Here is a 24,157-nt window from a genome sequence, read left to right as displayed (position 1 = left end):
TAAATAGGAGGGTGTCAAAAGAAAACTAAGAGTCTATATATATTGTTGAACCTTTTTCCCTGTCCTAGAAATTAGGAATAAGCAAGTGCTTTGATTTTCTGGAAAAGGGGGCTTAGAAAACAGCTACCAGAAAAAGACATCAGAATACATCAAAACACAATAATGTTGATGTAAAGACCCCTGACAACTAATATCAACACATTTCATTTGGAGAAATGTATCTGCCTTCTGTATGGTGCTTGCCTACGGAGCTGTGAGGGGAACGGCACCTCAGTACCTCCAGGCTCTGATCAGGCCCTACACCCAAACAAGGGCACTGCGTTCATCCACCTCTGGCCTGCTCGCCTCCCTACCACTGAGGAAGTACAGTTCCCGCTCAGCCCAGTCAAAACTGTTCGCTGCTCTGGCCCCCCAATGGTGGAACAAACTCCCTCACGACGCCAGGACAGCGGAGTCAATCACCACCTTCCGGAGACACCTGAAACCCCACCTCTTCAAGGAATACCTAGGATAGGGTAAGTAATCCTTCTCACCCCCCTAAAAAGATTTAGATGCACTATTGTAAGTGGCTGCTCCACTGGATGTCATAAGGTGTATGCACCAATTTGTAAGTCGCTCTGGATAAGAGCGTCTGCTAAATGACTTAAATGTAAATGTTTAAGAAACATTGCCTTGTGCCTTGAAATAGTAGTCACAAATCAGTTTGGATAGCACAGTACAGTAAAGAAAAGTAGAGTATAGTTCAGCACAGAGCATACTACAGTTGAGTACACTAGAATGTACTGTACTGATTTCTACTCTACTGTGCTGTACTGTACTCTACTGTGCTGTACTGTACTTTGATGTCTAAACTTGTGAAACAAAGACATCTATGATTGATTCAGATTTACTTTGGTCTTGTTTGGGGGCAGAGCTCATTAAACTAATAGCCCGTGTGTAGAATAATATCCAAATATGCAAAAGAAGATATTGCATATGTAAACCTTTCTGTACCTATTTAGGATACATCACCTTGAAGAGAATGACATTCCTAACCATAATTATGCATTACTGTGTCGTACAGATGACAGACCCGTCGAATGGCCCATAACTGTACAAAACATCAACATCTCTCTTCATTTAGATTCAAAACATTCTTACAGTTCATTCACTCACATTTGATTACGCCATCCTCATGAATATAATGGTATTGTAGCAAAAATAAAAGCTAATTATAGAGAAAATTGTGCAAAATTAACATGTTTCTGGACGGTCACAAAACAAATGAAAACCATGCATTACTTACATCTCTATGATAAAGTGCATGTTATTAAGATATCCCCCACAGATATCTCACCTAGTCCAATGAGACGGCTTGAGTCATATGATTTAAATGATGCTGGCAACTACTAGATCCCACATAGGGTAGCTACAGTTATCTTTCATTATTTAGACACAGTGAAAAAAAGTATTTTTTTAAACCTGAAGTTAAATGCTGATGAAACCCCTCTCTCCATAGTAAAGTTAAAGAAAAGGGCACTGGTTGTCTTTTCAAAATAGTTTAAGGAGGTGGGGTTGTAGTCACAAGGTGAGTGGGGGGGGTAGCTCCGCCTTTCTCCCCGTGGGTAGGTGAATGCTCCCTCTGAAAAAGCAGAGTCACTCCTTTCCTGAAGCGCTGGTCTCTCACGCTGTATATTATCACATTACAGCAGCTGTTCCCAGTCAGGATCCAGAAGGCTACAAAGGAGAAGTTGCACCAGGTGAAGCCCACCACGTTGCCCAGCACAAACACAGCGATGGGGGTGAAGGAAGCAGTGAAGGCAAACGTCAGAATGCTGATCGTCTTGGCGGCCTTGATGTCAGAGAAGGAGGGTCTATGTTGGCAGCCGCCTCCCCCTCCCTCGACCCCCACATTCCCCTCTGACATGAGCTTACGTTTGCGTGTGTAGCGGCGGATGCTGGTGAAGGACAGGATGTTGAATACCAGGGTGCCGCCCAGCAGCGTAAAGTCAAACACTGGGAACAGTAGGAGGATGTTGGCGTCAGAGGGCAGAGTGACTCCATCCCACAGGGGGACATAGTTACACATCCGGCTGCACTCACTGTACTCCAGTGTGAAGTTGTTGCTGAGGATGAGGGGGGCTAGGGCCAGAAGGTAACTGCCTGCCCAGGAGAAGAGGATGAGAAACAGGGTGCGTCTCCGTGTCACCAGGTGGTCCTTATGTAGGGGCCATAAGATGGCCACACAGCGCTCTACCGTCATCAGGAAAATAGTACTGATGGAGACAAACGTACAGCCAGCGAAGACTGGACCAATCAGCATGCAGGGCTGCCAGGGTCCCACCAGGCCCCCCATGGAGGGGTCAGTGCCCCCCTGGTACCAGACAGGAGAGGAGCTGGTCACCATCAGAGAGATCTCAGTGTAGACAGAGAAAGGAACCACCAGCACTCCAACCATCATGTCCGCTATGGCCAGAGAGACTGTCAGGAAAGAAAGGTCATTCACAGTTCACACTCAACCACATACTGTACAAATCCCTGTGTCCTAAAAGCTGATTTTACATTCAAGTCCATGGAAAACAAATCTACAGTGCTGCGTGGAAATGGTTTTGCGTCCTTTGAGGCAATGCACAAAGGGATCCCTGATTGTGACTGAACAGCATTGAAGATTGATTTAGTTCTCTGCTAAACAACAAGCACTGACCATCTTAATTAATCCTGCCAATATAACCAATACAGGGTGGCAGGTGGCCTAGCAGTTAAGAGCATTGGGCCAGTAACCGAAAGGTATCTGGTTTGAATCCCTGAGCTGACTTGGTGAAAACTCTGCCGTTGTGCCCTTGAGCAAGGCACTTATCCAGAGTGACTTACAGGAGCAATTATGGTTAAGAGTATCTGCTAAACCACTAAAAAGTTAAATGTAACTAGCAGGCAACATAAACAAACATGCGACTCTAGAAACAGAACATTAAACCAGAAAGGTGTTTGAATTTTAAATTAATTTCACCTTTCAGTGTCAAGAACACCAAAGGTTGTTCTTCCATGTCAGTGAATATATTGCACCCATGTGTGTAAACATAAGCAACTGACATGTGACTACCATTCTCTCCTATCATAAATCAACAGCATTTCTAGAGAGTAAATGAGCTCATTCTGAATGAACAAGTCTGAATCAGTGAGTTTTTATTTATTTTTTTACCTTTGAGGTATCCCTGTGGTGTACGGACCTGTCTTGTCTGCATGAAGACGGTGAGCGTGACCACGTTGCCCACCACTATGGCGAAGGCCAGACTGACCATAAACACCACGGCCAGGGTACGGTTCAGCAGGCCACAGCAGCAGAAGGTGCAGAAGGGGGCCAGAGACTTGCCTGACCCCGGCACAACCAGGGCTGCTGCTGTCAGGTTGGGGCACACAATCGCCTGTGTGCCCCATGGAACACTCAGGTTGGCCAGGAGGTCAGTCATGGTAGTCCGGACGAGGCCCAGGACAAACCTCACTACTAGGAGAACTTTGTGCTCCTGGTGCCCATGTGCTGGACTGAGAGATGCTCCTGGAGAAACAAGCAGGAACATCATAAACCAAGGTAAACCATCAAACCTGTCCAAAGGAAAACTACAAACACTGCTATGTAAGACATAATACAAAGTTGATTTGCATGATAACACTCATATCACCTACTGTGCATTCTAGCTATATGTTTCCTAAAATGACTTACAGGTAACTGCCAAAATAAACTAAACACTTGAGTAAATGAGGAATACAAAGTTTATTGAAAGCAGATGCTTCCGAAAAAGGTTTGTGTGCGTCTCAGTCACCAGATGTCAACCCAATTAAACACTTATGGAAGATTCTGGAGCAGCGCCTGAGACAGCATTTTCTACCACCATCAACAAAACAGCAAATTATGGAATTTCTTGTGGAAGACTGGTGTCGCAACCCTTCAATAGAGTTCCAGACACTTGTAGAATCTATGCAAAGGCACATTGAAGCTGTTCTGGAGGCTCGTGGTGGCTCTATTGAGACGCTTTATGTTGGTGTTTCCTTTATTTTGGCAGTTACCTATACAGTATGTTCTGCAGATGGGCACTACTAACGACACCTCACAAATCCCCATCAATGGACAACCTCTATTATTACACAACAAAGAAATTTGCTTGCCTTTGAGGTGTTGAATATACTGCAAAATGGGCAATCATGATGTATTCAAAGGAAACTACATGTACTATATACTTCCTAAATCATTGTAAGTACACAGTGTACCCCACAGGTTTATGTATGGTGTTTATTTTTTATAGTACTTCTGATTCATTACTGCATTGTTGGGAAAGAGCAGGCAAGAACGCCATTTCACTGTGCTTGTGTACGTGACAATAGAAACTTTGTTGCACTGTACTGTAAATGTGTCATGGGCACATCATATTCAATGCACATCACAATGCTTGATTAGGGAATTTGTGAGATCTGTTGTTTTGTTTCACTGCCATATACAATCAGGTCCAAAATTAATTGGCACCCTTAATAAAAATGAGAAAAAAAGACTAAAATAACAGCCTGGCCTCAAAGACTAGACGTAACATAGTAAATGTAAATTTGTTACACTCAAATGAGTACAGTATGTTATGTTATGTTCACTGGCGTAGCGCAGTTTCTCTGGACCCCCAGCAAAGTCGGAGTTGGCCCCCCCCTTTCAGATTATGTGGTGCTAGTGCTTCTAGTAGCCTGTAGCTTTGCCTGAATGGATGCATGTTTATTTTTATTTGGTCCTCATTTTCTCATGTTAAGTCTAACGTTTATGTTTCATGAAGCTATAGGCCTACGGTGTCGCAATGCTGCTATTTCGAATGCTGGCTGGCGGCAATAATGTATTTAATTGTTCAGTAATTAAAGTGGAAAATTCAAACATTTCAGATTGTAAAATAAATGTGATGCAACAGCATATTAAATCAGTACCCAAAATATATTTTTTAGAATATACAACTTTCCTGTAGGACTATAGCCTACCAGCCATCATTGCACTCTCTCGCAGTATGGATATAAAGTTTGTGCTCCATAAAACCAGTCTATTAATGCCAAATAATCATTCCACTGTCAAAACAATAGCTTACTAGGGCTTGTTTCATTATGCAGACAATGCAGTCAAGCCTACTAGCATATCTATAGCTATATACAGTATTTAGCTGGTAGCCCATTTATATTACACATTGGAACTCGGGGCTAGCTGTCGTGGGCTATCAGTCTCATCACTCATAGGCTTTTACCAGTGTACACAGAAGAGGGAGGGGGGTGTCACTGACAGTCATCAGCTTGGTTTTCTGGGAGAAGAGGAGGACTGGTACTCTCTCTAGAGGAAATGTCACTATTCTTGAGAGGAGGAAGAAAGGAAAGCAAGGCCACTGTCATTGCCAGGCCCGGGCAGTGAGATCTCTGTGGGGACTGGGAAGCTTTAGTGCTAGCTGCCGCATGACTAGGTCTACTAGCTTCCACTTGCGATTGTGTTTCGTCAGTCGAGGATGAGGTGGTAGCTTTGCTGACGTGGTTATTGTCTGTAATGTGGCACGAGCTTGATCAGATAAAGCTTTTTTTTGTGGAGTTTTTGTTCACCACTTGATCTTGCCTTTTGTTTATCCATCTTGAACAACTCACTCACTGATTCACCTAACTGTCACCGAGAAATAGGCTAATTAGATGCATGAAAACGATATTGTCTGACTCAGCTACTACGCATGTTTGTTGGACAACACGAACGCTTCGCTCGCTACATGTGAAAATTAAAAAGGATGGTTACTTTTTTTACTTTGCAACTACTTACTGCTTTTTTAGCTATTTTGCAACTACTTAGCATGTTAGCCAACCCTTCTCTTACCACTATCCCAGGGGTTCTCAAACGTTTTTGTATTAGCAAATCCATCACTGACCCCCTCATAATCAGAACACAACTCGAGTGAGATTAAAAAAATATCATTAAGGAGTTTTACCATGATTTTGTGTGCAAGGCCGGACAAACCAAGTCTCGGGCCCTGGGAAGGAACATTTTAAAGGTCTTCCTTTAAGCTAATATCCTGCAGTTCTACACGTTGTCATGAGGCAGAGAGAAAACGACTGTGTAACGAAGACGCTGTGAGTCAAGAAGCAGGTGAAACGTTTAATAATACAACAAACGAGATAACATAACAGTAGCGTCTTTACATGAACACAGGATCAATACTGACTGGGGAAGGAACCTAAGGGAGTGCCAGATATAGAGGTGGTAATAAGTAAGGTAATTGAGTCTAAGTGTGCCTCATGACAACGTGCAGGTGCTTGTAATGATTGATGCCAGGTGTGCATAATGATGGATCTCAGGACCAGTGGGTTAGTATACTGGCGACGTCGAACACCAGAGGGGAGGAGCAGGAGTAGACGTGACAGACTGCCACCTCTCATTGAAGCCATGGAAGTTCAAGGCCGACCACACCACTGCAGGCATTGTGATCAGAAAACAGGATCCCCCATAATAGTGAAATAAATAAAAAGTAAATCATGGTACCAATAAATGCTTCTAATACACCAGATGTATGTCCTTGAACCAATTATGTTTAAATCACATTTAAAAAGCATTTTTGAAAAGGTCTGTTTGAGATACAAGTTTGAGGTGGCTTTTTTAAAGTATTTTGTCTCCAATTAATGTGTCGGCCACAAATACGAGTATAGTCAAAATTATTTGGGTATGAGTTAACAGAACATCAACTTTTAAAAGTTCAATTTTCACTGAACAATTTCTTTAAATTTATATATAGTATTGAAGTATTGAGATGAAAAATGTGTAATAGGTGGAGTACTGTGGATACCAATAGGCCCATGTTGCCCAAGGTTTAATAACATAAATTGTAGAATAATAATATTACATTGTATTACACCCTCTAAACTTCCACAGATCCCCTGGGCAAAATGTGTTTTTTCAGTTGTTGGATCCCCCCGCCCCCTTTTGCCCTTAGAACAGCCTCAATGCGTTGGAGTATGGACTCTACAAGGTGTCAAAAGCTTTCCAAAAGGGTGCTGGCCATGTTGACTCAAATGCTTCCCACAGTTCTGTCAAGTTGGCTGGATGTCCATTTGTCCTGCCCATTCACCCTCCGAAAGGCACACATACACAATACATGTCTCGATTGTCTCAAGGCTTAAACATCCTTCTTTAACCTGTCTCCTCTCTTTCATCTACATGGATGGAAGTGGATTTAACAGGTGACATCAATATGGGATAATATCTTTCTCCTGAATCCCCTGTTTTCAATACAGGTATAACGACACAGCTTTTTTTTTGAAAATGTTTTAGAAGGTTGGAGAACACATTGGGAGGCATCTTGAAACTTTGCCGCAAGTGGATCTTTTAGCAGGACAATAACCCCAAAGAACACGTCAAAATCCACAAAGAAATGGTTAATTGACCACAAAATAAACATTTTGAAATGGCCGTCTCAGGATTTGATCCCCATTGAAAACCTGTGGTTTGAAATGAAGAGTACAGTCGATAAACGCAGACGAAGGATATCAAGGACCTGGAAATATTCTGTATGGAGGAGTCGTCTAAGATCCCTCCCAATGTGTTCTCCAAAAAATGTTTAAGGCTTGTGCTGTTATCCTCGCAAGGGGAGGATGCTAGAGTATTATTTTATTACTTGTTAAACAAAATCTCCTCCTCTGAGCACTTGCATTAGTATAAAATAATATAAATGTCCCTTTTTTTACATTCAAATACTGTAGATCAGTATTTTGTATTATATATTTTATACAGTATTCTTTTGCCCATCTTTCTCAAGGGTGCCAATAATTTTGGACTTGACTGGTGTGCATGAAGATGTCAAGAGAGACAGACATCTAGCAAGAAAAAGGCGATTGGAGGGAACACTGACAGATCAGCGCAACAAGACCATGGATTTTTATACTGACTGCAGTGAGCAGAAAGCAAGAAAACAGTAAAAAAAAGTGAATGTGGAAATGTGTAAAAGAACAATTGTGAATCCGACTGAGTGAAAACAACTCACAATTCTCCTACATTTACAGTCCTAGTTATCATTGCCCAAAACTAAGGGAATCATTTCAAACATCTCACACATTTTTGCTTATTGTGTCCATTGACTAGAATTCATATATATTTGGGTTAAAAGACCAATTCAGTGGGAAAACAACAAATGGGGTAAAAATAGCCCAGTTAATATTGACTGCAGCTGCAGCTCCGCAGGCAGCAGCACTCCCACTTCATCTTACGTTCGGGACACAGATCAAGGGTTCTCCAGGGACTGACAGTATTCTTCAAACTAATTACATCTAGTTTATTTGGGGCGTCAGGTAGCCTAGTGGTTAGCGCGTTGGGCCAGTAAACGAAAGGTTGCTGGATTGAATCCCTGAGCTGACAAGGTAAAAATCTATTATTCTGCCCTGCAGTTAACCCACTGTTCCCTGGTAAATAAGAATTTGTTCTTAACTGACTTGCCTAGTCAAAATAAAAGGTTAAATTGACAGCACCTTGTCTCTACAAACCAGAGTGCATTTTTCGTCGAGAATGAGTGCCATGAGAACTATCAGTATGTCCCAGCAGGACCAGCCTAAGTGACACACCTCACATGTTTAAGATAATGCACACAAAATAATGGAGCCCTTAACCTTCACGGCACATTCAAAGGTTTTTTTTCTCTCCATGCAATCTTCAAACACAGACGTATGTGTGTGTGCAACAGGCCGAATGAAGCTAATGAATCCAACATGGACAGAGAGGCTGCATTGTTTTGTTCATTATGGACCATGCCTATAGACCAATCACCATGACTAAATAGCTCAACTAAGAGTAGCAATTTACTCTTCAGGCCATAATGGGAGGTGGAAGCTCAACTTGCAATTTTTAACGCTCTTATATAATGACACATAACCAGTGGTGTAAAGTACTCAAGTAAAAATACTTAAAAGTTCTACTTAAGTCATTTTTTGAGGTATCTGTACTTTACTATTTATATTTGACAATTTTTACTTCTACTTCGCTAAAATAATGTACTTTTTACTCCATACATTTTCCCTAACACCCAGAAGTACTTGTTACGTTTTGAATGCTTACCAAGACAGGAAAGAGGTCAAATTCACACACTTATCAAGAGAACATCCCTGGTCATCCCTTCTGCGTCTGGCAGACTCACTAAACACAAATGCCTTGTTTTTAAATGATGTTGGAGTGTTGGAGTGTGCCCCTGGCTACCTGTAAAAAAAAAAGCATTAAAAAAAATGTGCTGTCTGGCTTGCTTAATATAAGGAATGTGAAATGATTTATACTTGTACTTGTAATACTTCAGTATATTTTAACAATTACATTTACTTTTGATATTTAAAACCAAATACTTTTAGACATTTTATTTTCCCTTTTACTTGAGTAATTTTCTATTTAAAAAAAAGGTATTTTTACTTTTACTCAAGGATGACAATTCAGTACTTTTCCCACTACTGCACATAACTGAGATTTATAGCCGGTAAGATCCCTGAGTGGACCAAATCAAAATGGTGGGGATAGAGAAAATTTGATTACAGCTATTATTACAAATTAAACTGAGCCTTACACTGAGCATTCCATCTCAATTATATGAGGATTAAGCACGACTAAGACTTGAAATAAAAATGCTGAACGAAAGAACAGAAGCATTTTGTTTGATGGCATACAGATGTATCTTTTGAGCTTCGGGGAGGTACAAGATCTGTACCCTTGTTAACCGTCTGGTTGTAACTAAAGTGGAGATGACAGGCAGAAATGTCCCCTGTGTGCCCGTAGCAATGCCTGAGGCTGTGGGGGACACTGTCACAACAAATACACAACTGATCCTCACAGCAAGACATGACTTCATCCACACAATCTTTTAGTTTTACAACAAAACAAAAATCTCACAAACTCCAAACCAATGCAAATGACAAAGGAGAAGCAGTATAACAATAGACAAACAAATGTCCTTGATACAAATTAAAATGGATATACAGGCGTCTGTGCAAAGTGAAATGCCTAAGTGGTAGGCAGAAGTGTGTGGTGAACCTATGAGGAGCAGTGGTAGCGAGCTGGGTAAGGAGGGCTGACTGACCACGGGGCTGATCACGTGTTTGTCATGCATGCATTGGATGTATATTTGTTTGTGTGGCAGTCTCCTTGGGTGAGAGGCAAGGCGTGGAGAAGGCTGTTGGATTAGGGGCTAGGTCAGGGCTCCCACCCTGGAGCAGGAATAATGGACTGGCCATCTCTACTCGATGTCCCCCCACGCCAGGGCTGTCTTTACTGTCATGGCCTAGCTGTACTAGAACACAGCAGTGACTCATTCATCTCTCTCACACTCCCTCTCCTCCTTTCTACCCTTCTCCAAAGTCCACCCAATCTATGAAGACTCCCCATACTGTATATCTCTTCCCAGCCTTCCCTTTCCACACCTTCTCTCATCTACCTCTTACTTTCTCTATCAATCCATTTTATTTTGCTGTTACAGGATGTGTGCAGAGCATTGTGAAAAGCACTTTATTCCTGAATCTAGCCATTCGTTGATCTATAGGTGACTCCTCGCTTGCGCTGTTGATCCTTGTTGTGTTTGTTTATCATTTACAGTAGTCTCATTGTTCTACTCCCTGTCAATATACTGTGGTCTCAATCACACTTATCTAACGAACAGGCACCCCCACCCAGAGCACGTTACTCCATCAACTGTCCTGCTGTCTACAGCTCTAGGAAGAGACAGCAGCACAGGACTTAATGAACAAAGGCAACACATACTGTGAGTGTGACTGTATCTGTGTGTACGGTATGAGAGAGGGGAAAGAAGAGCGATACAGTACGTCATTGTTCTCTACACTCAATTATAAAAGTTCACTTTCCAAAGCACATCTTTGTTTTTTTGTTATTTACCTAGAAGCCATGTCAAATATATCTCAGATTACAAGTAAATGCATAGTAGCAGCTTATTACCACAGTTGAATTAAACAACACAGCCTCTGTCGACAGATCATATGGCTTCAGACAGAAGCTGTTGATTTTTTTTTTTTTTTTTTACCGCAAACATAACATACAGTCTGCAAGCGCATGAAATATACATAACTCAGCATCTGGTAGATGTTCAGTTTTCCCGATTATAAACAGATAGAAATGCCATGCACCACAAGTGATTCATTTCAATAAAAAGGCTTACTTCAAGTCTAGCAAACCAAACACTATAATTTCAGTACAACATGCAGTTGAACACACGAACAGTATATAAACAATCAGGAGAATCTCACCTGCATTGTCACTGCACTTAAAAAAAGTCCACCTTTAGTGCCTGCAATACTGTGGAGAAGTATATGGTCCAATGGTCATTGATGCCCTTTTCGGAGTAAATCCGGCTGAAAGGAGACAGGAAATGTATAGTCCTTGTATCACGCTGCCTCCACAGAATTCGTACACCTAAAGTAGACATGCATTCTTTATTTACTTCAGCCTTCTCTATCTCTGTCTGTCTCTCTCTCACCCTCTTTTGGTTTCTCTCTCTCTCTCTGGTAGTCTCTAAGTCTCTCTCACATGAGCACGCTTTCTCGCTCTTCTTCCACAATTGCAGCTGCAAGCCACAGTCCACACACAGCAGCTTCTCTCTCCCAGTCTCTTTCCCCCACACTCTCCCTCCCACATCCCCTCCCCCTTCTGTCTCTCACCACTCCAAGCGACTTATATGCCTTATGTCTTGTGTGCTCTCTACACTCATATAAAAAAGGTGCTATCTGTCCCCATAAGAGAACCATTTGACTAACCCTTTTTGGTTCTAAGTAGAACCCTTTTGGATCCTGATAGAAACGTTTCGTGTTCCATGTAGAACCATTTCCACAGAGGGTTCTACGTGGAACTAGTACTGAGCGATAAGTGTTTTTTGAGGTCGATTCGGATTCAGTTTCGGTTCGCAAATTTTTTTTTTAATGTTTTTTTAAATTTTGTTGACGATTTTTAAAAAAACATTAAATGCATTATGAAATAATGGCATTCAAATGATTTTAGAGCTTTTTCATGGAAATTCTGAAGCCAACAACAGTGAACATTCACATTTTTTTCTGTCAGGTCCACATTTGGTAGACATCAATAGAAAAATAGGAGATTACTATGAAATATTACAATATTTCAGTTGTGTATATTACTTAGTTTTTATTTGATGGCTTTATTATTTTTAATTCCTTAAAGTCATCCTCTCATCTCTGCTCAGGTAGTAGCAGCTAGCCAGACAACTATCTCTGTTCTCCCCATATTGTACTGTCTTTAGTCATCCTATTCAGCTTGGAAAGCCTGCCTAAGTATGTTGCAGAGCTGTCTGACAAAATTATTTGACTTGCTCTTCAAAGTAGATAACCAACCTGGACTGGGGGTAGATGTAACTTAGTAAACGAAATCTGGGACATTCCAATTATACTGAACAAAAATATAAATGCAATGTGCAACCATTTCAAAGATTTTACTGAGTTACAGTTCATATAAGGAAATCAGTCAATTTAAAAACATTCATTAGACCCTAATCTATGGATTTCACATGACTGGGAACACAGATATGCATCTGTTGGTCACAGATACATAAAACAACATTGGCCTCATTATGGGCCTCAGAATCTCATCACGGTATTTATGAGCATTCAAATTGCCATCGATAAAATTGTGTTCGTTGTCTGTATTTTATGCCTACCCATATAATAACCCCACCGCCACCATGGGGCACTATGTTCACAACATTGACATCAGCAAACCGCTCGCCCACACAACGCCTTACATGTGGTCTGTGTTTGAGAGGCCGGTTGGTCGTACTGCCAAATCCTTTAAAACAACATTGGAGGCGGCTTCTGGTAGAGAAATTAACATTAAATTATCTGGCAACAGCTTTGGTGGACATTCTTGCAGTCAGCATGCCAATTGCACGCTCCCTCAAAACTTGAGACATCTGTGGCATTTTGTTGTGTGACAAAACTGCACATTTTAGAGTGGCCTTTTATTGTCCCCAGCACAAGGTGCACCTGTGTAATGATCATGCCGTTTATTCAGCTTTTTGATATGCCCCACCTGTCAGGTGGATGGATTATCTTGGCAAAAGAGAAATGCTCACTAACAAGGATGTAAACAAAATGTGAGAGAAATAAGCTTTTTGTGCGTATGGAACATTTCTGGGATATTTTATTACAGCTCATGAAACATGGGACCAACACTTTACATGTTGAGTTTATATTTTTGTTCAATGTAGTATGATGTTACGAATTACAATTTGTTTGATATGTTGCTAATTGCAATTTGTACAATATGTTATGAATTGCAAATAATACAATATGTTTTTGAATTTGCAAAACTCCAAATTTGTTGTGGCTAGCGTTCGCTAGGTGGCCAACACTAACATTAACTATGTGGCTAACGTTAGCTAAGCTAGAGTATAGGGTTAGGGGTTATTGTTAGGGTTAAGGTTAGGAGTTTGGTTAAAGGGATAAAGTTAGGGGAAGGTTTAGCTAACTACTAAAAAGTAGTTGCTAATTAGCAAAAATTTTACATTTGTACATGATGAGATTCAAATACGCAACCTTTGGGTTGCTAGACCCATCCACCCCGACCAACCACCTAACTTTTGTTTTTGCCATAATTAACCTTCTGTCTTATGTAACCATACCAAACATAACACATCATACTAATTTGGAGGTCCCGGATTTTCATTTACTATGTTACGTCTAGTCTATGAGACCAGGCTGAGATAAGGCATACTTTCACAAACTGTCTATCCCTCTCTCATTGTTGTGTCTGTACATCTCTCATGTGGTTTATGTGGTCTGTGTGTATCTAACCTAAAATAGCAGGCGTAAAAGTGTATCTCTGTCTGAGCTGGAAAGAACAGCCAGCTTGCAGTGGTGGAAAATGGTCAATTGTCATACTTGAGTAAAAGTAAAGATACCTTAATAGAAAATGACTGAAGTAAAAGTGAAAGTCACCCAGTAAAATACGACCTCAGTAATTAGATTTTAGTTTTACTAGGAAAGTCAGTTAAGAACAAATATTTATTATTTACAATGACTGCCTACCCTGGTCAAAACCAGACGATGCTGGGCCAATTATGTGCCACCCTATGGGACTCTCAATTACGGTTGGATGTGATACAGCCTGGATTCAAACCCGGGACTGTAGTGACACTTCTTGCACTGAGATGCAGTGCCTTAGACCGCTGCTCCACTCGGGAGCCCCAGCCTCCTGTACATATTTACCTCAATTACCACGTATCCCTGCACATTGATACGGTATTGGTACTCCTTGTATATAGCTTCATGCTTGTGTGTTTTATTTCTCACATGCGTTTTAATCTTTTTATCTAAAACTCTACATTTTTGGGAAAGAGTTTGTAAGTAAGCATTTTACTGTTGTATTTGGCGCATGTAACAAATAATATTTGATTAGACACACACACACACACACACACACACACACACACACACACACACACACACACACACACACACACACACACACACACACACACACACACACACACACACACACACACACACACACACACACACGTGAAAACGCTAAATGAAATGTCTGCTGGCAGATGGCTGTTTTTATCTGTACACGTACCTGTACATCATGTCATCCTGTCCTGTAGTGTGATACCCAACACAACACACATGTTTCAGTCTGGAATCACAAGGCCTAAGGACAGTCAGTGGTTGTGAGAGTGAGCCACAATGACATTACCAGTCTTATGTAACATCAGGCACTAAGAGCATGACAGTTCAGAGACATCAACAGCATTACAGTGCCAGGCAAGCAAGCAAGCAGGCAGGCAGGCAAGCATGGCATCCATCCCTCTGTCCTTGCATCAGTCATTGCCCACCTGTTTCAGAAACATGAATGAATGATACCAATGAGACCATCAGAGAGACAATCTGCTAACTCGTTAGCCCTGACACAGTTCTTATTAACAATGGCTGTTTTATATGTTGTAATTACACTGATGAGGTTCATGATACTGTTCAGCCAGTATCCATCCCTAGATCTACAGTAATATAAGTACACAACAACATACTGTACGCTGTACGCTCGCTCACCTATTTGCTACAAAGCATGTCAGCTTTTTTGTCAATGAAAGCCTCTCATTTTACATTTCATCGATACTATAGCAAACTAATTTTGCACAGACAAAAGGGAGGATGGCTATAAACGAACTACTCCACTCCTACGAGTGGCCATAAGAATGAGATCGCACACTGATACATGTCAGAAGGTGCTTTCAACTGGGATGTGGTAGTAGCCCTGTCCTGCAGTCAAATTATCTAGTGGCCTCACGGGTGGAGTGAAATTCTTATTTTTCATAATTTAATAATTTATCAACATTATTAGATTTATTTTATGCAGAAAATCTGGTGTTTCTATGTCTAACGGTTTTGTTATATTCAGTATTCTATGACGTATATAAAGTGTAATATTGGGATTCAAACTCACAATTGAATACATCAGATAATGACCAGATCTCCCGGTGGAAGAAAGTCACATAATACTACAATTTATTTTCCCAACACCAGCAAATTCTTTAGTTGCAAGGCTGGACTTTTCCTAATGTTGAGCCAAGAAGCATGGCAAAAGGACAGACAACTTGTTTACTCAACTTTACTCTACTAGGCTACCTGTTCTTTCTCCCCCTGTCAACAGCCAAGTGGAATTCACATGATTTCACAAGGCTGGTACTCAGTCAGCTGTATAAGGAAATAAGCAAACAGGAAACCACTCACCCAGAGGCGACACTCCTAGTGGCCGGAGACTTTAATGCAGGGAAACTTAAATCAGTTCTACCAAATTTCTATCAACATGTGCAACCAGAGGGAGAAAACATGATTCCTGCTTACAAGCAAAAATTAAAGCAGGAAGCACCAGTGACTCGGTCAAAAAAAAGTGGTCAGATGAAGCATATGCTAAACTACATGACTGAATTGCTATCATAGACTGGAACATATTCCTCGATTCTTCCAATGACATTGAGGAGTAAAACACATCAATCAGTGGCTTTATCAATAAGTGCATCAAGGACGTTGTCCCCACAGTGACTGTACGTACATACCCCAACCAGACACCATGGATTATAGGCAACATTCACACTGAGCTAAAGCTGCCGCTTTCAAAGTGCAGTACTCTAACCCGGAAGCTTACAAGAAATCCTGCTATGCCTTGCGACGAACCATCAAACAGGCAAAGTGTCAATACAGGGCTAAGATTGAATCATATTACACTGTATCCGATGCTCCTCTTAAGTGGCAGGGCTTGCAAACCATTACAGACAACAGAGAAGCACAGCTGAAAGCTGCCCAGTGACACAAGCCTACCAGACGAGCTTGCTTCGAGGCTAGCAACACTGAGGCATGCATGAGAGCATCAGCTGTTCAAGACGACGGTGTGATCATGCTCTCCGTAGCCGACGTGAGTAAGACCTTTAAACAGGTCAACATACTCAAGGCTATCCTCCCAAGTGGCTCAGTGTTCTAAGGTTAAGGTGTGCCACCAGAGACTCGGGGTTCAAGCCCAGGCTATGTCGCAGCCTGCAGCGACCGGGAAGCCCATGGGGCGGCGCACAATTGGACCAGCGTTGTCCGGGTTAGGGTTTGGCCGGCAGGGATATCCTTGTCTCATCGTGCACTAGCGAGTCCTGTGTCGGGCCGGGCGCAGTGCACGCTGACCAGGTTGCCAAGAGTAAGGTGTTTCCTCCGACACATTGGTGCGGCTGGCTTCCGGGTTGGATGTGCATTGTGTCAAGAAGCAGTTGTGTTTTGAGTCTGTAATACCAACATGTTTCCACCATAGTCCACCATAGTCCTTGTGCCCAAGATCACTAAGGCAACCTGCCTAAATGACAACACGCCATGTAGCACTCACGTCCGTAGCTATGACATGCTTTAAAAGGTTGGTAATGGCTCACATCAACACCATTATCCCAGAAACCATAGACCCACTCCAATTTGCATACCGCCCAAACAGATCCATAGATGATGCAATCTCTATTGCACTCCACACTGCCCTTTCCCACCTGGATAAAAGGAACACTTATGTGAGAATGCTATTCATTGACTACAGCTCAGCGTTCAACACCATAGTACCCTCAAAGTTCATCACTAAGCTAAGGATCCGGGGACTAAACACCTCCCTCTGCAACTTGATCCTGGACTTCCTGACAGGCTCGGTGGTTAGGGTAGGTAACAACACATCAGCCACGCTGGTCCTCAACACTGGAGCTCCTCAGGGGTGCATGCTCAGTTCCCTCCTGTACTCCCTGTTCACCCACGACTCCAACCTCATCATTAAGTTCGCAGATGACACAATAGTAGGCCTGATCACTGACAACGACGAGACAGCCTATAGGGAGGAGGTCAGAGACCTGGCCGGGTGGTGCCAGAATAACAACCTATCCCTTAACGTAACCAAGACTAAGGAGATGATCGTGGACTACAGGAAAAGGAGGACCGAGCACACCCCCATTCTCATCGACGAGGCTGGAGGCTGGAGCAGGTTGAGAGCTTCAAGTTCCTTGGTGTCCACATCAACAACAAACTAGAACGGTCCAAACACACCAAGACAGTCGTGAAGAGGGCACGACAAAGCCTATTCCCCCCCCAGGAAACTAAAAAGATTTGGCATGGGTCCTGAGATCCTCAAACTGTTCTTTTTATTTTTTTACCTTTATTTAACTAGGTCAGTTAAGAACAAATTCTTATTTTCAATGACAGCCTAGGAACAGTGGGTTAACTGCCTGTTCAGGGGCATTGTGTCCCGCCATCCACCACCCGCCAACCCCTCTTTTATGTTACTGCTACTCTCTGTTTATCATATATGCATAGTCACTTTAACCATATCTACATGTACATACTACCGCAATCATTCTGACTAACCGGTGTCTGTATGTAGCCTCGCTACTTTTATAGCCTCGAAACTGTATATAGCCTGTCTTTCTACTGTCGTTTTATTTCTTTACTCACCTATTGTTCCCCTAATCCATTTTTTTGCGCTATTGATTAGAGCCTGTAAGTAAGCATTTCACTGTAAGGTCTACTTTACACCTGCTGTATTCAGCGCACGTGACAAATAAACTTTGGTGCAAATCTCCTAGAGATGAACGTACTTGGTACAAAAAGTGCAAATCAATCCCAAAACAACAGCAAAGGACCTTGTGAAGATGGTGGAGGAAACAGGTACAAAAGTATCTATATCCACAGTAAAACGAGTCCTATATCAACATAAAGCCACTCAGAAAGGAAGGTCGCTCAGCAAGGAAGAAGCCACTGCTCCAAAACTGCCATAAAAAAGCCAGACTACAGTTTGCAACTGCACATGGGGACAAAGATCATACTTTTTGGAGAAATGTCCTCTGGTCTGATGAAACAAAAATAGAACTGTTGGCCATAATGACCATTGTTATGCTTGAACGAAAAATGGGGAGGCTTGCAAGCCAAAGAACACCATCCCAACCGTGAAAGACGGTGGTGGCAGAATCATGTTGTGGGGTGCTTTGCTGCAGGAGGGACTGGTGCACCTTACAAAATAGATGGCATCATGAGGTAAGAAAATTATGTGGATATATTGAAACAACATCTCAAGACATCAGTCACGAAGTTAAAGCTTGGTCTCAAATGGGTCTTTCAAATGGACCACCAAGCATACTTCCAAAGTTGTAGCAAATTGGCTTAAGGACAACAAAGTCAATGTATTGGAGTGGCGATCACAATGCCCTGACCTCAATCCTATAGAAAATCTGTGGGCAGAACTGAAAAAGCATGTGCGAGCAAGGAGGCCTACAAACCTGACTCACACCAGCTCTGTCAAGAGGAATGGGACAAAATGTACCTAACTTATTGTGGGAAGCATGAGGAAGGCTACCCAAAACCTTTGACCCAAGTTAAACATTTTAAAGGCAATGTTACCAAATACCATTTGAATGTATGTAAACTTCTGACCCACTGGGAATGTGATGAAAGAAATAAAAGCTGAAATAAATCATTCTCCCTACTATTATTCTGACATTTCACAGTCTTAAAATAAAGTGGTGATCCTAACTGACCTAAGACAGGGAACTTTTACTTGGATTAAATATCAGTAATTGTGAAAAACTGAGTTTGAATGTATTTGGCTAAGGTGTATGTAAATATCCGACTTCAACTGTATATCTCCCTCACTAACTTATATATATATATGCCATTTAGCAGATGCTTTTATCCAAAGCGACTTACAGTCATGTGTGCATACATTCTACGTATGGGTGGTCCCGGGAATCGAACCCACTACCCTGGCGTTACAAGCGCCATGCTCTACCAGCTGAGCTACAGAAGGACCACAACTTTAAGCATCAGCTATCTGAGCAGCTTACCGATCGCTGCAGCTGTACATAGCCCATCTGTAAATCGCCCATCCAACTACCTACCTTATTCCCATATTGTTTTTAATTACTTTTTTTGCTCTTTTGCACAACAGTATTTCTACTTGCACATCATCATCATCTGCACATCTATCACTCCAGTGTTAATTTGCTAAATTGTAATTACTTCGCGACTATGGCCTGTTTATTGCCTTACTTCCTTACTCCATTTGCACACGCTGTATATAGATTTTTAAATTGTGTTATTGACACCTACTTTTGTTTATCCCACGTGTAACTCCGTGTTGTTGATTTATGTCGCACTGCTTTGCTTTATCTTGGCCAGGTCGCAGTTGTAAATGAGTACTTGTTCACAACTGGCCTACCTGGACAAATAAAGGTGATTTTATTTATTTTTATTTATTACAATAATTGAATATGGTCAATTTCAAACATTTTTATATACCATAAACATACTGTTGACATGTAGGCTATGGTGTAATGGAATGTTTTGCCTTGTGTGGTAGGTTTTGTGGGTTTTGACACTCTTATGTAGGTGTTATAACCAGCCATAAAATAACGCAATACAGTGTTATGACCATATTATAACTGACAAGTTATGTTAGCCGTTATGACATATTATGACATGGTTATGACTGTGTCATAATGTTTTATGACGCTGGATGTCAAGTACAGTGTTACCAAAGTGAGTCGTAAACAGCAAATGTGAGTCAACAACAAACAATAACAACAATTTTTATCGGGTTTTCCAAATAGCATAATCAAGAAAATGTTTGGAGATTATGATGGTACCACATTTTCTAAATAACACACTCTGATGCGGAATTTATATGCACCTCATTTACTTTCAATAAACCAAATTGACACACAAATTATAGATGTTGTGTCCTGTTCTGTTCTGATTTCATAATTCATACCCTATGAAATGATTTATCCCTCCGATGATCTTCTCTGATTCTAGTTGGCAGTGGCTGAACTCCAGATGGGGCCAGGGTTAGGGTTTGGACACGATTCCAATAACGGGTTGGCATGAACAGAGATTTTGCAATCTCTACGATTTTCGGGAATCAGAACTGAAGCTGTGTCCAGCAAAATTCCCATGGGTGGGCAGACAGGGGGTGAGTTCTCTCCTCAGCAGATATAAGGCCTTGGTCCTATAACTTCTCACAGAGTACATCGTCTTTACAGAGGAGACACAGCTCAACATACAAACTCATAATCAGATATTTCCATCAAAATGTGGTATGTTATACTTTTCATATTATTTCCTCAACGAAACCCTAGTAGCCTGGCAATTGTTGTCTTTGCAGTACTAATCCAAATTAATCTCTGGAATGTCTTTGGAAAATGGATCTTTGTGAAATGGCAGGGAAACGCAGCTACTTAAATCTTTCAAAAAACATTCAAACTGCTCTATCTAGAGACCTTTTCTAAATATAAGTAAACATGCAAGCCCCAAGAGGCCCTAAGTAAAGGAACCGTTAGTTGTGGTACCCGTGAGTGTTTGGGCTCTGCCTGTCAGTTGACTCTGTGTGTGTGTACTGTATTCATGTGTTCCTTCTGTCCGCAGGTCATCCCTGGCAGTGCTCCTCGCGGCCTCCTGTGTCTGTCTGGCACAGGTCGTAATCATAATCAAAACCAAACCCAAATCAATTGATGAGATCCCAGACAATTCAGGTCTGTCTAACTGACACATAACCAACTCCCTGCTTTATGCCCAATACGGGCTTACTTCTTCTGATTTAGATTGAAATGTCAACAAAGTGAGAGGGATGAAACGTTTTCAAACAAAAACATGTACATTTTAAAGATCAAGGAGCCATTGACAACTTTTTTTTATTATCCCATGTCTATGTTAAGGTGGGTATTAGTGACACCATTGATGCAGAATATCGCCCAAAAATATTGGACAAACACATTCCACGTGTGTTTTCGCACGTGCAATTTGTCTATTTCCGAAACATCTCATATTTGCTGGCCCATTGTGACTGGTTCGTGTAAGGATATCACTCACATTTCAATTACACTGTCATTCTCATCGGATGTTCTGAAGCCAATCTTCACTATGGCTCCCCTTACGCTACTCTGAGCTGAGCAGACACAAGCTGTTCCTATTCAGCCTGTTGGCCTCTGTAAGAGGAAGAGAATACAGTAGCTGTGGCCAAAATGAGTATGTAACCATCACTTTCAAGTGAAAACCTTGTTAAGTCTCACGGATCACAGCTATTATCCCGATTATCTTAAAAATCGATTCAGCAGCGACACACATGAGATGCATGAAAGCATTGAAAAGTAAAATTCCTCCAAAAATCCACCTCTCATCAAGCGTTTCAGGAAAATGTTTGGGAAGAGAAATGACACTAATTCCAGCCTCATCTAGGTTTCTGAGTATTGTGACCTCCAAGGTAATTCGGTGAAAGCCAGCCTTGTCTGGCTCAAGTCAGGTCAACACTTATTTTTTCAGATAATAGTAGATGATTAAGGAATTTACTGAACTTTTGTCAGGTCAAAGCTAAAAGGTTCCACAAAGCTATTACCAAAAGCTGTGTGTATTCAAGTGAATAGTGCTGATTTTAGCAAACTCAAACTAAAACTAAGGCTGGAATTGTATTGAGCCACATTTCATTTTTCTGCAACAATCTTTTACAGTTGTGTTTGAGTTGCACAGCAGTATGTGCTAGGTGGTGCTGAGTTGGGGATGTTTTAACCATATAGAGATTGTATAGAAATAATGTTGTTGTGTTTCTTGCCCAGACATGCGCTTCAAGCGTATGATTAGGGGCTCCCTGGCCCCTCATGTCCCCTGGCAGGCCATGGTCTACCTGAGTAAAAGCGTCATGGACGGGGGCTTCGCTGGGGGAGCTCTAATCTCTGACCGCTGGGTCCTGACGGCTGGCAGGAACTTGTTTGTCAGGAAGAGTAGACAGGACACCCAGGGGAAAGAACCAATCATCCCCAAGGTGTACTTAGGCATCACGCGACAATCCCAAGCCGATGACTCCAAAGAAGTTGCTGTAGAAAAGGTGAGCTAGTATGCCCATTACCATCTCTTTCAAACAATATTCAGACAATTCAGTATTTTCAGCAAGCAGAACTGCACTGGGCTCTCTCACCTACATCATCATGTTCAGTCTTACAGGTAGTTAGAGCACAAATACAGTAGATCATCAAAAAGAGGTCCTATGAATTATTCCCTTCCCCCTTCTAGGTGGTTCTGCACCCAGGCTTCCAGAACGTGTCAGACTGGGACAACGACCTGGCTCTGATTCAGCTGAAGGAGCCATTCCCCCTGAGTGAGGATGTGATGCCCATCCCTCTGCCTGAGAGGGGTGAGGACCTGGCTGAGGCAGCCCAGGAGAAAGGCATCATCACAGGCTGGGGTTGGGGGGTCCTCTTCACCCCCACTGAGTCACTGAGACACCTGGTATTGCCTGTGGCATCGCATAGCTCCTGTAAGGCAGAGTACAACTCTGGTGGCCAAGTGCTGACCAGCACTCCAACCGTAGATGACAACATGTTCTGTACTGGAGCCAGCAAGTACCAGGAGAATGTGTGCTTTGGGGACGCAGGCGGTGCCCTGGTAGTCCAGGACCCCAAAGACGGCAGAGTGTATGCTGCAGGGATCCTGTCCTTCGATAAGACCTGTGCCGTGGAGAAATACGCTGTCTACATGAAGCTCTCTGCCTACATGCCTTGGATCAACAGTGTCCTCAGGGGCGACAGTGAGACATCAGACAGTCTCCGCTCCAGTGTAATGTCTGACATGTATTCGAGGCAGTTGTAGCCTCCACTCAGCACAGTTTCAGATATTAGAGCCGGGGCTCATAATCTCCATTATGCCTTTGCTAACAAAGTCATTTTCTGACTTGATCTTGTCAAACTCTCTCAAGTTATGACTTTCATTGAGTGTGTCTTCTGAAATTTTCAATAAATTCATCTCTCCTAAGAAGTTTGGTTTCCGATGTTTCACCTTATAACTTTTATTCACATTTTCTTCAACTCATATTAGAATGCTGGGAAACATGTTTTAGATTATCTCTACAAGCTGTAAGATGAGAGCATGTTAGAGCCATTAAAACAAGTAGCCTAAAGCCAGGACATGAGACGATTTAAAAGTTCATTTAAGCAATGGAAGTATTAAGGACAAATTGTTATCTGGCCAAGGAGGATATTGTGTTGAGACCAGCAAGGATTTTTAAGTGGATTTGTCATGAAAATCATCCAAGAAGGAAATAACTTGTTCTAAAATAGAGCTGCATAAACGAGGGTCTAGAATCCCTCCCAGCAGGGGAATGGAGGTCCTGTCACTCCTGGTTAGTGACTAATTTAAATTCAGAAGACAAAAGGCTTGTCACCATAGCTCAACACTAGTTAATAGCTCTCTTGCTTTGGAGCAGCCTGCTGTACCACAATCTGTTCAGTTTCAACAAGAGATATCTCAGAAATGGCGCTGAAGAGTATGGCTGACGTTTTACATGCCCGTAATCAATTACGCTATTTTGTTCATTTTTCTGCGTTGTTTGTAACCTTTTTTTAAAAACTTATTTTGTACATAATGTTGCTGCTACCGTCTCTTATGACCGAAAATAACTTCTGGACATCAGAACTGAGATTATTCACCACGTACTCGAAGAGGCTTTTTCCTTTAACGAGTCAGACGAGAAAGATATACTGCAGTCCCGGGAACAGGCCCAAATCCCTGTCATTTGCGTGAAGAAAAAGAGGAAAAGGAGGAAAAGAGGACGCAGATCGGGATGCGTTCTGAGAATCCGTAGGCGAGTGAGTAAACT

The 24,157-nt window shown here is 41.9% G+C and overlaps 2 protein-coding genes across 4 annotated transcripts; one reads left to right on the top strand and one right to left on the bottom strand.

Moving 5' to 3' along the window:
* Positions 1-538: 538 nt before the first annotated feature.
* On the bottom strand, positions 539-11,611 carry LOC118393785 (trace amine-associated receptor 13c-like). Of its 3 annotated transcripts, XM_035786843.2 has the most exons (4): positions 11,478-11,611; positions 11,248-11,352; positions 3,179-3,532; positions 539-2,460 (listed from the first exon to the last, which is right to left on the bottom strand). In XM_035786843.2, exons 3-4 carry the CDS (start codon positions 3,444-3,446, stop codon positions 1,541-1,543), a joined length of 1,188 nt encoding a protein of 395 aa, XP_035642736.1. In that variant the 5' UTR covers positions 3,447-3,532; positions 11,248-11,352; positions 11,478-11,611; the 3' UTR covers positions 539-1,540. The 3 variants fall into 3 exon arrangements, with proteins under 3 accessions (XP_035642736.1, XP_035642735.1, XP_035642737.1); XM_035786842.2 differs by having other exon boundaries at positions 11,248-11,611; XM_035786844.2 differs by having other exon boundaries at positions 3,207-3,532; positions 11,248-11,611.
* An 8,868-nt stretch (positions 11,612-20,479) lies between these two features.
* Positions 20,480-23,316, top strand: LOC118393784 (haptoglobin-like). Its single transcript, XM_035786841.1, has 4 exons — positions 20,480-20,609; positions 20,938-21,044; positions 22,122-22,390; positions 22,576-23,316. The coding sequence occupies exons 1-4, from the start codon at positions 20,605-20,607 to the stop codon at positions 23,149-23,151; spliced, it is 957 nt and encodes a 318-aa protein (XP_035642734.1). The 5' UTR covers positions 20,480-20,604; the 3' UTR covers positions 23,152-23,316.
* Positions 23,317-24,157: the final 841 nt, after the last annotated feature.

This window comes from Oncorhynchus keta, chromosome 14 (genome assembly GCF_023373465.1).
Source record: "Oncorhynchus keta strain PuntledgeMale-10-30-2019 chromosome 14, Oket_V2, whole genome shotgun sequence".
NCBI classification, from domain to species: domain Eukaryota; kingdom Metazoa; phylum Chordata; class Actinopteri; order Salmoniformes; family Salmonidae; genus Oncorhynchus; species Oncorhynchus keta.
This window is presented reverse-complemented; position numbering and strand designations above follow the sequence as displayed.

Excerpts from the sequence above, each read along its gene's own strand:
- LOC118393785 (XM_035786842.2), bottom strand. The coding sequence starts at position 3,446 with ATGACTGACCTCCTGGCCAACCTGAGTGTTCCATGGGGCACACAGGCG. Across the intron at positions 2,461-3,178 it reads ACCACAGGGATACCTCAAAG|TCTCTCTGGCCATAGCGGAC; the intron begins GTAAAAAAATAA and ends CTTTCCTGACAG.
- LOC118393784 (XM_035786841.1), top strand. Across the intron at positions 21,045-22,121 it reads TGAGATCCCAGACAATTCAG|ACATGCGCTTCAAGCGTATG; the intron begins GTCTGTCTAACT and ends TTTCTTGCCCAG. Across the intron at positions 22,391-22,575 it reads AAGAAGTTGCTGTAGAAAAG|GTGGTTCTGCACCCAGGCTT; the intron begins GTGAGCTAGTAT and ends TCCCCCTTCTAG.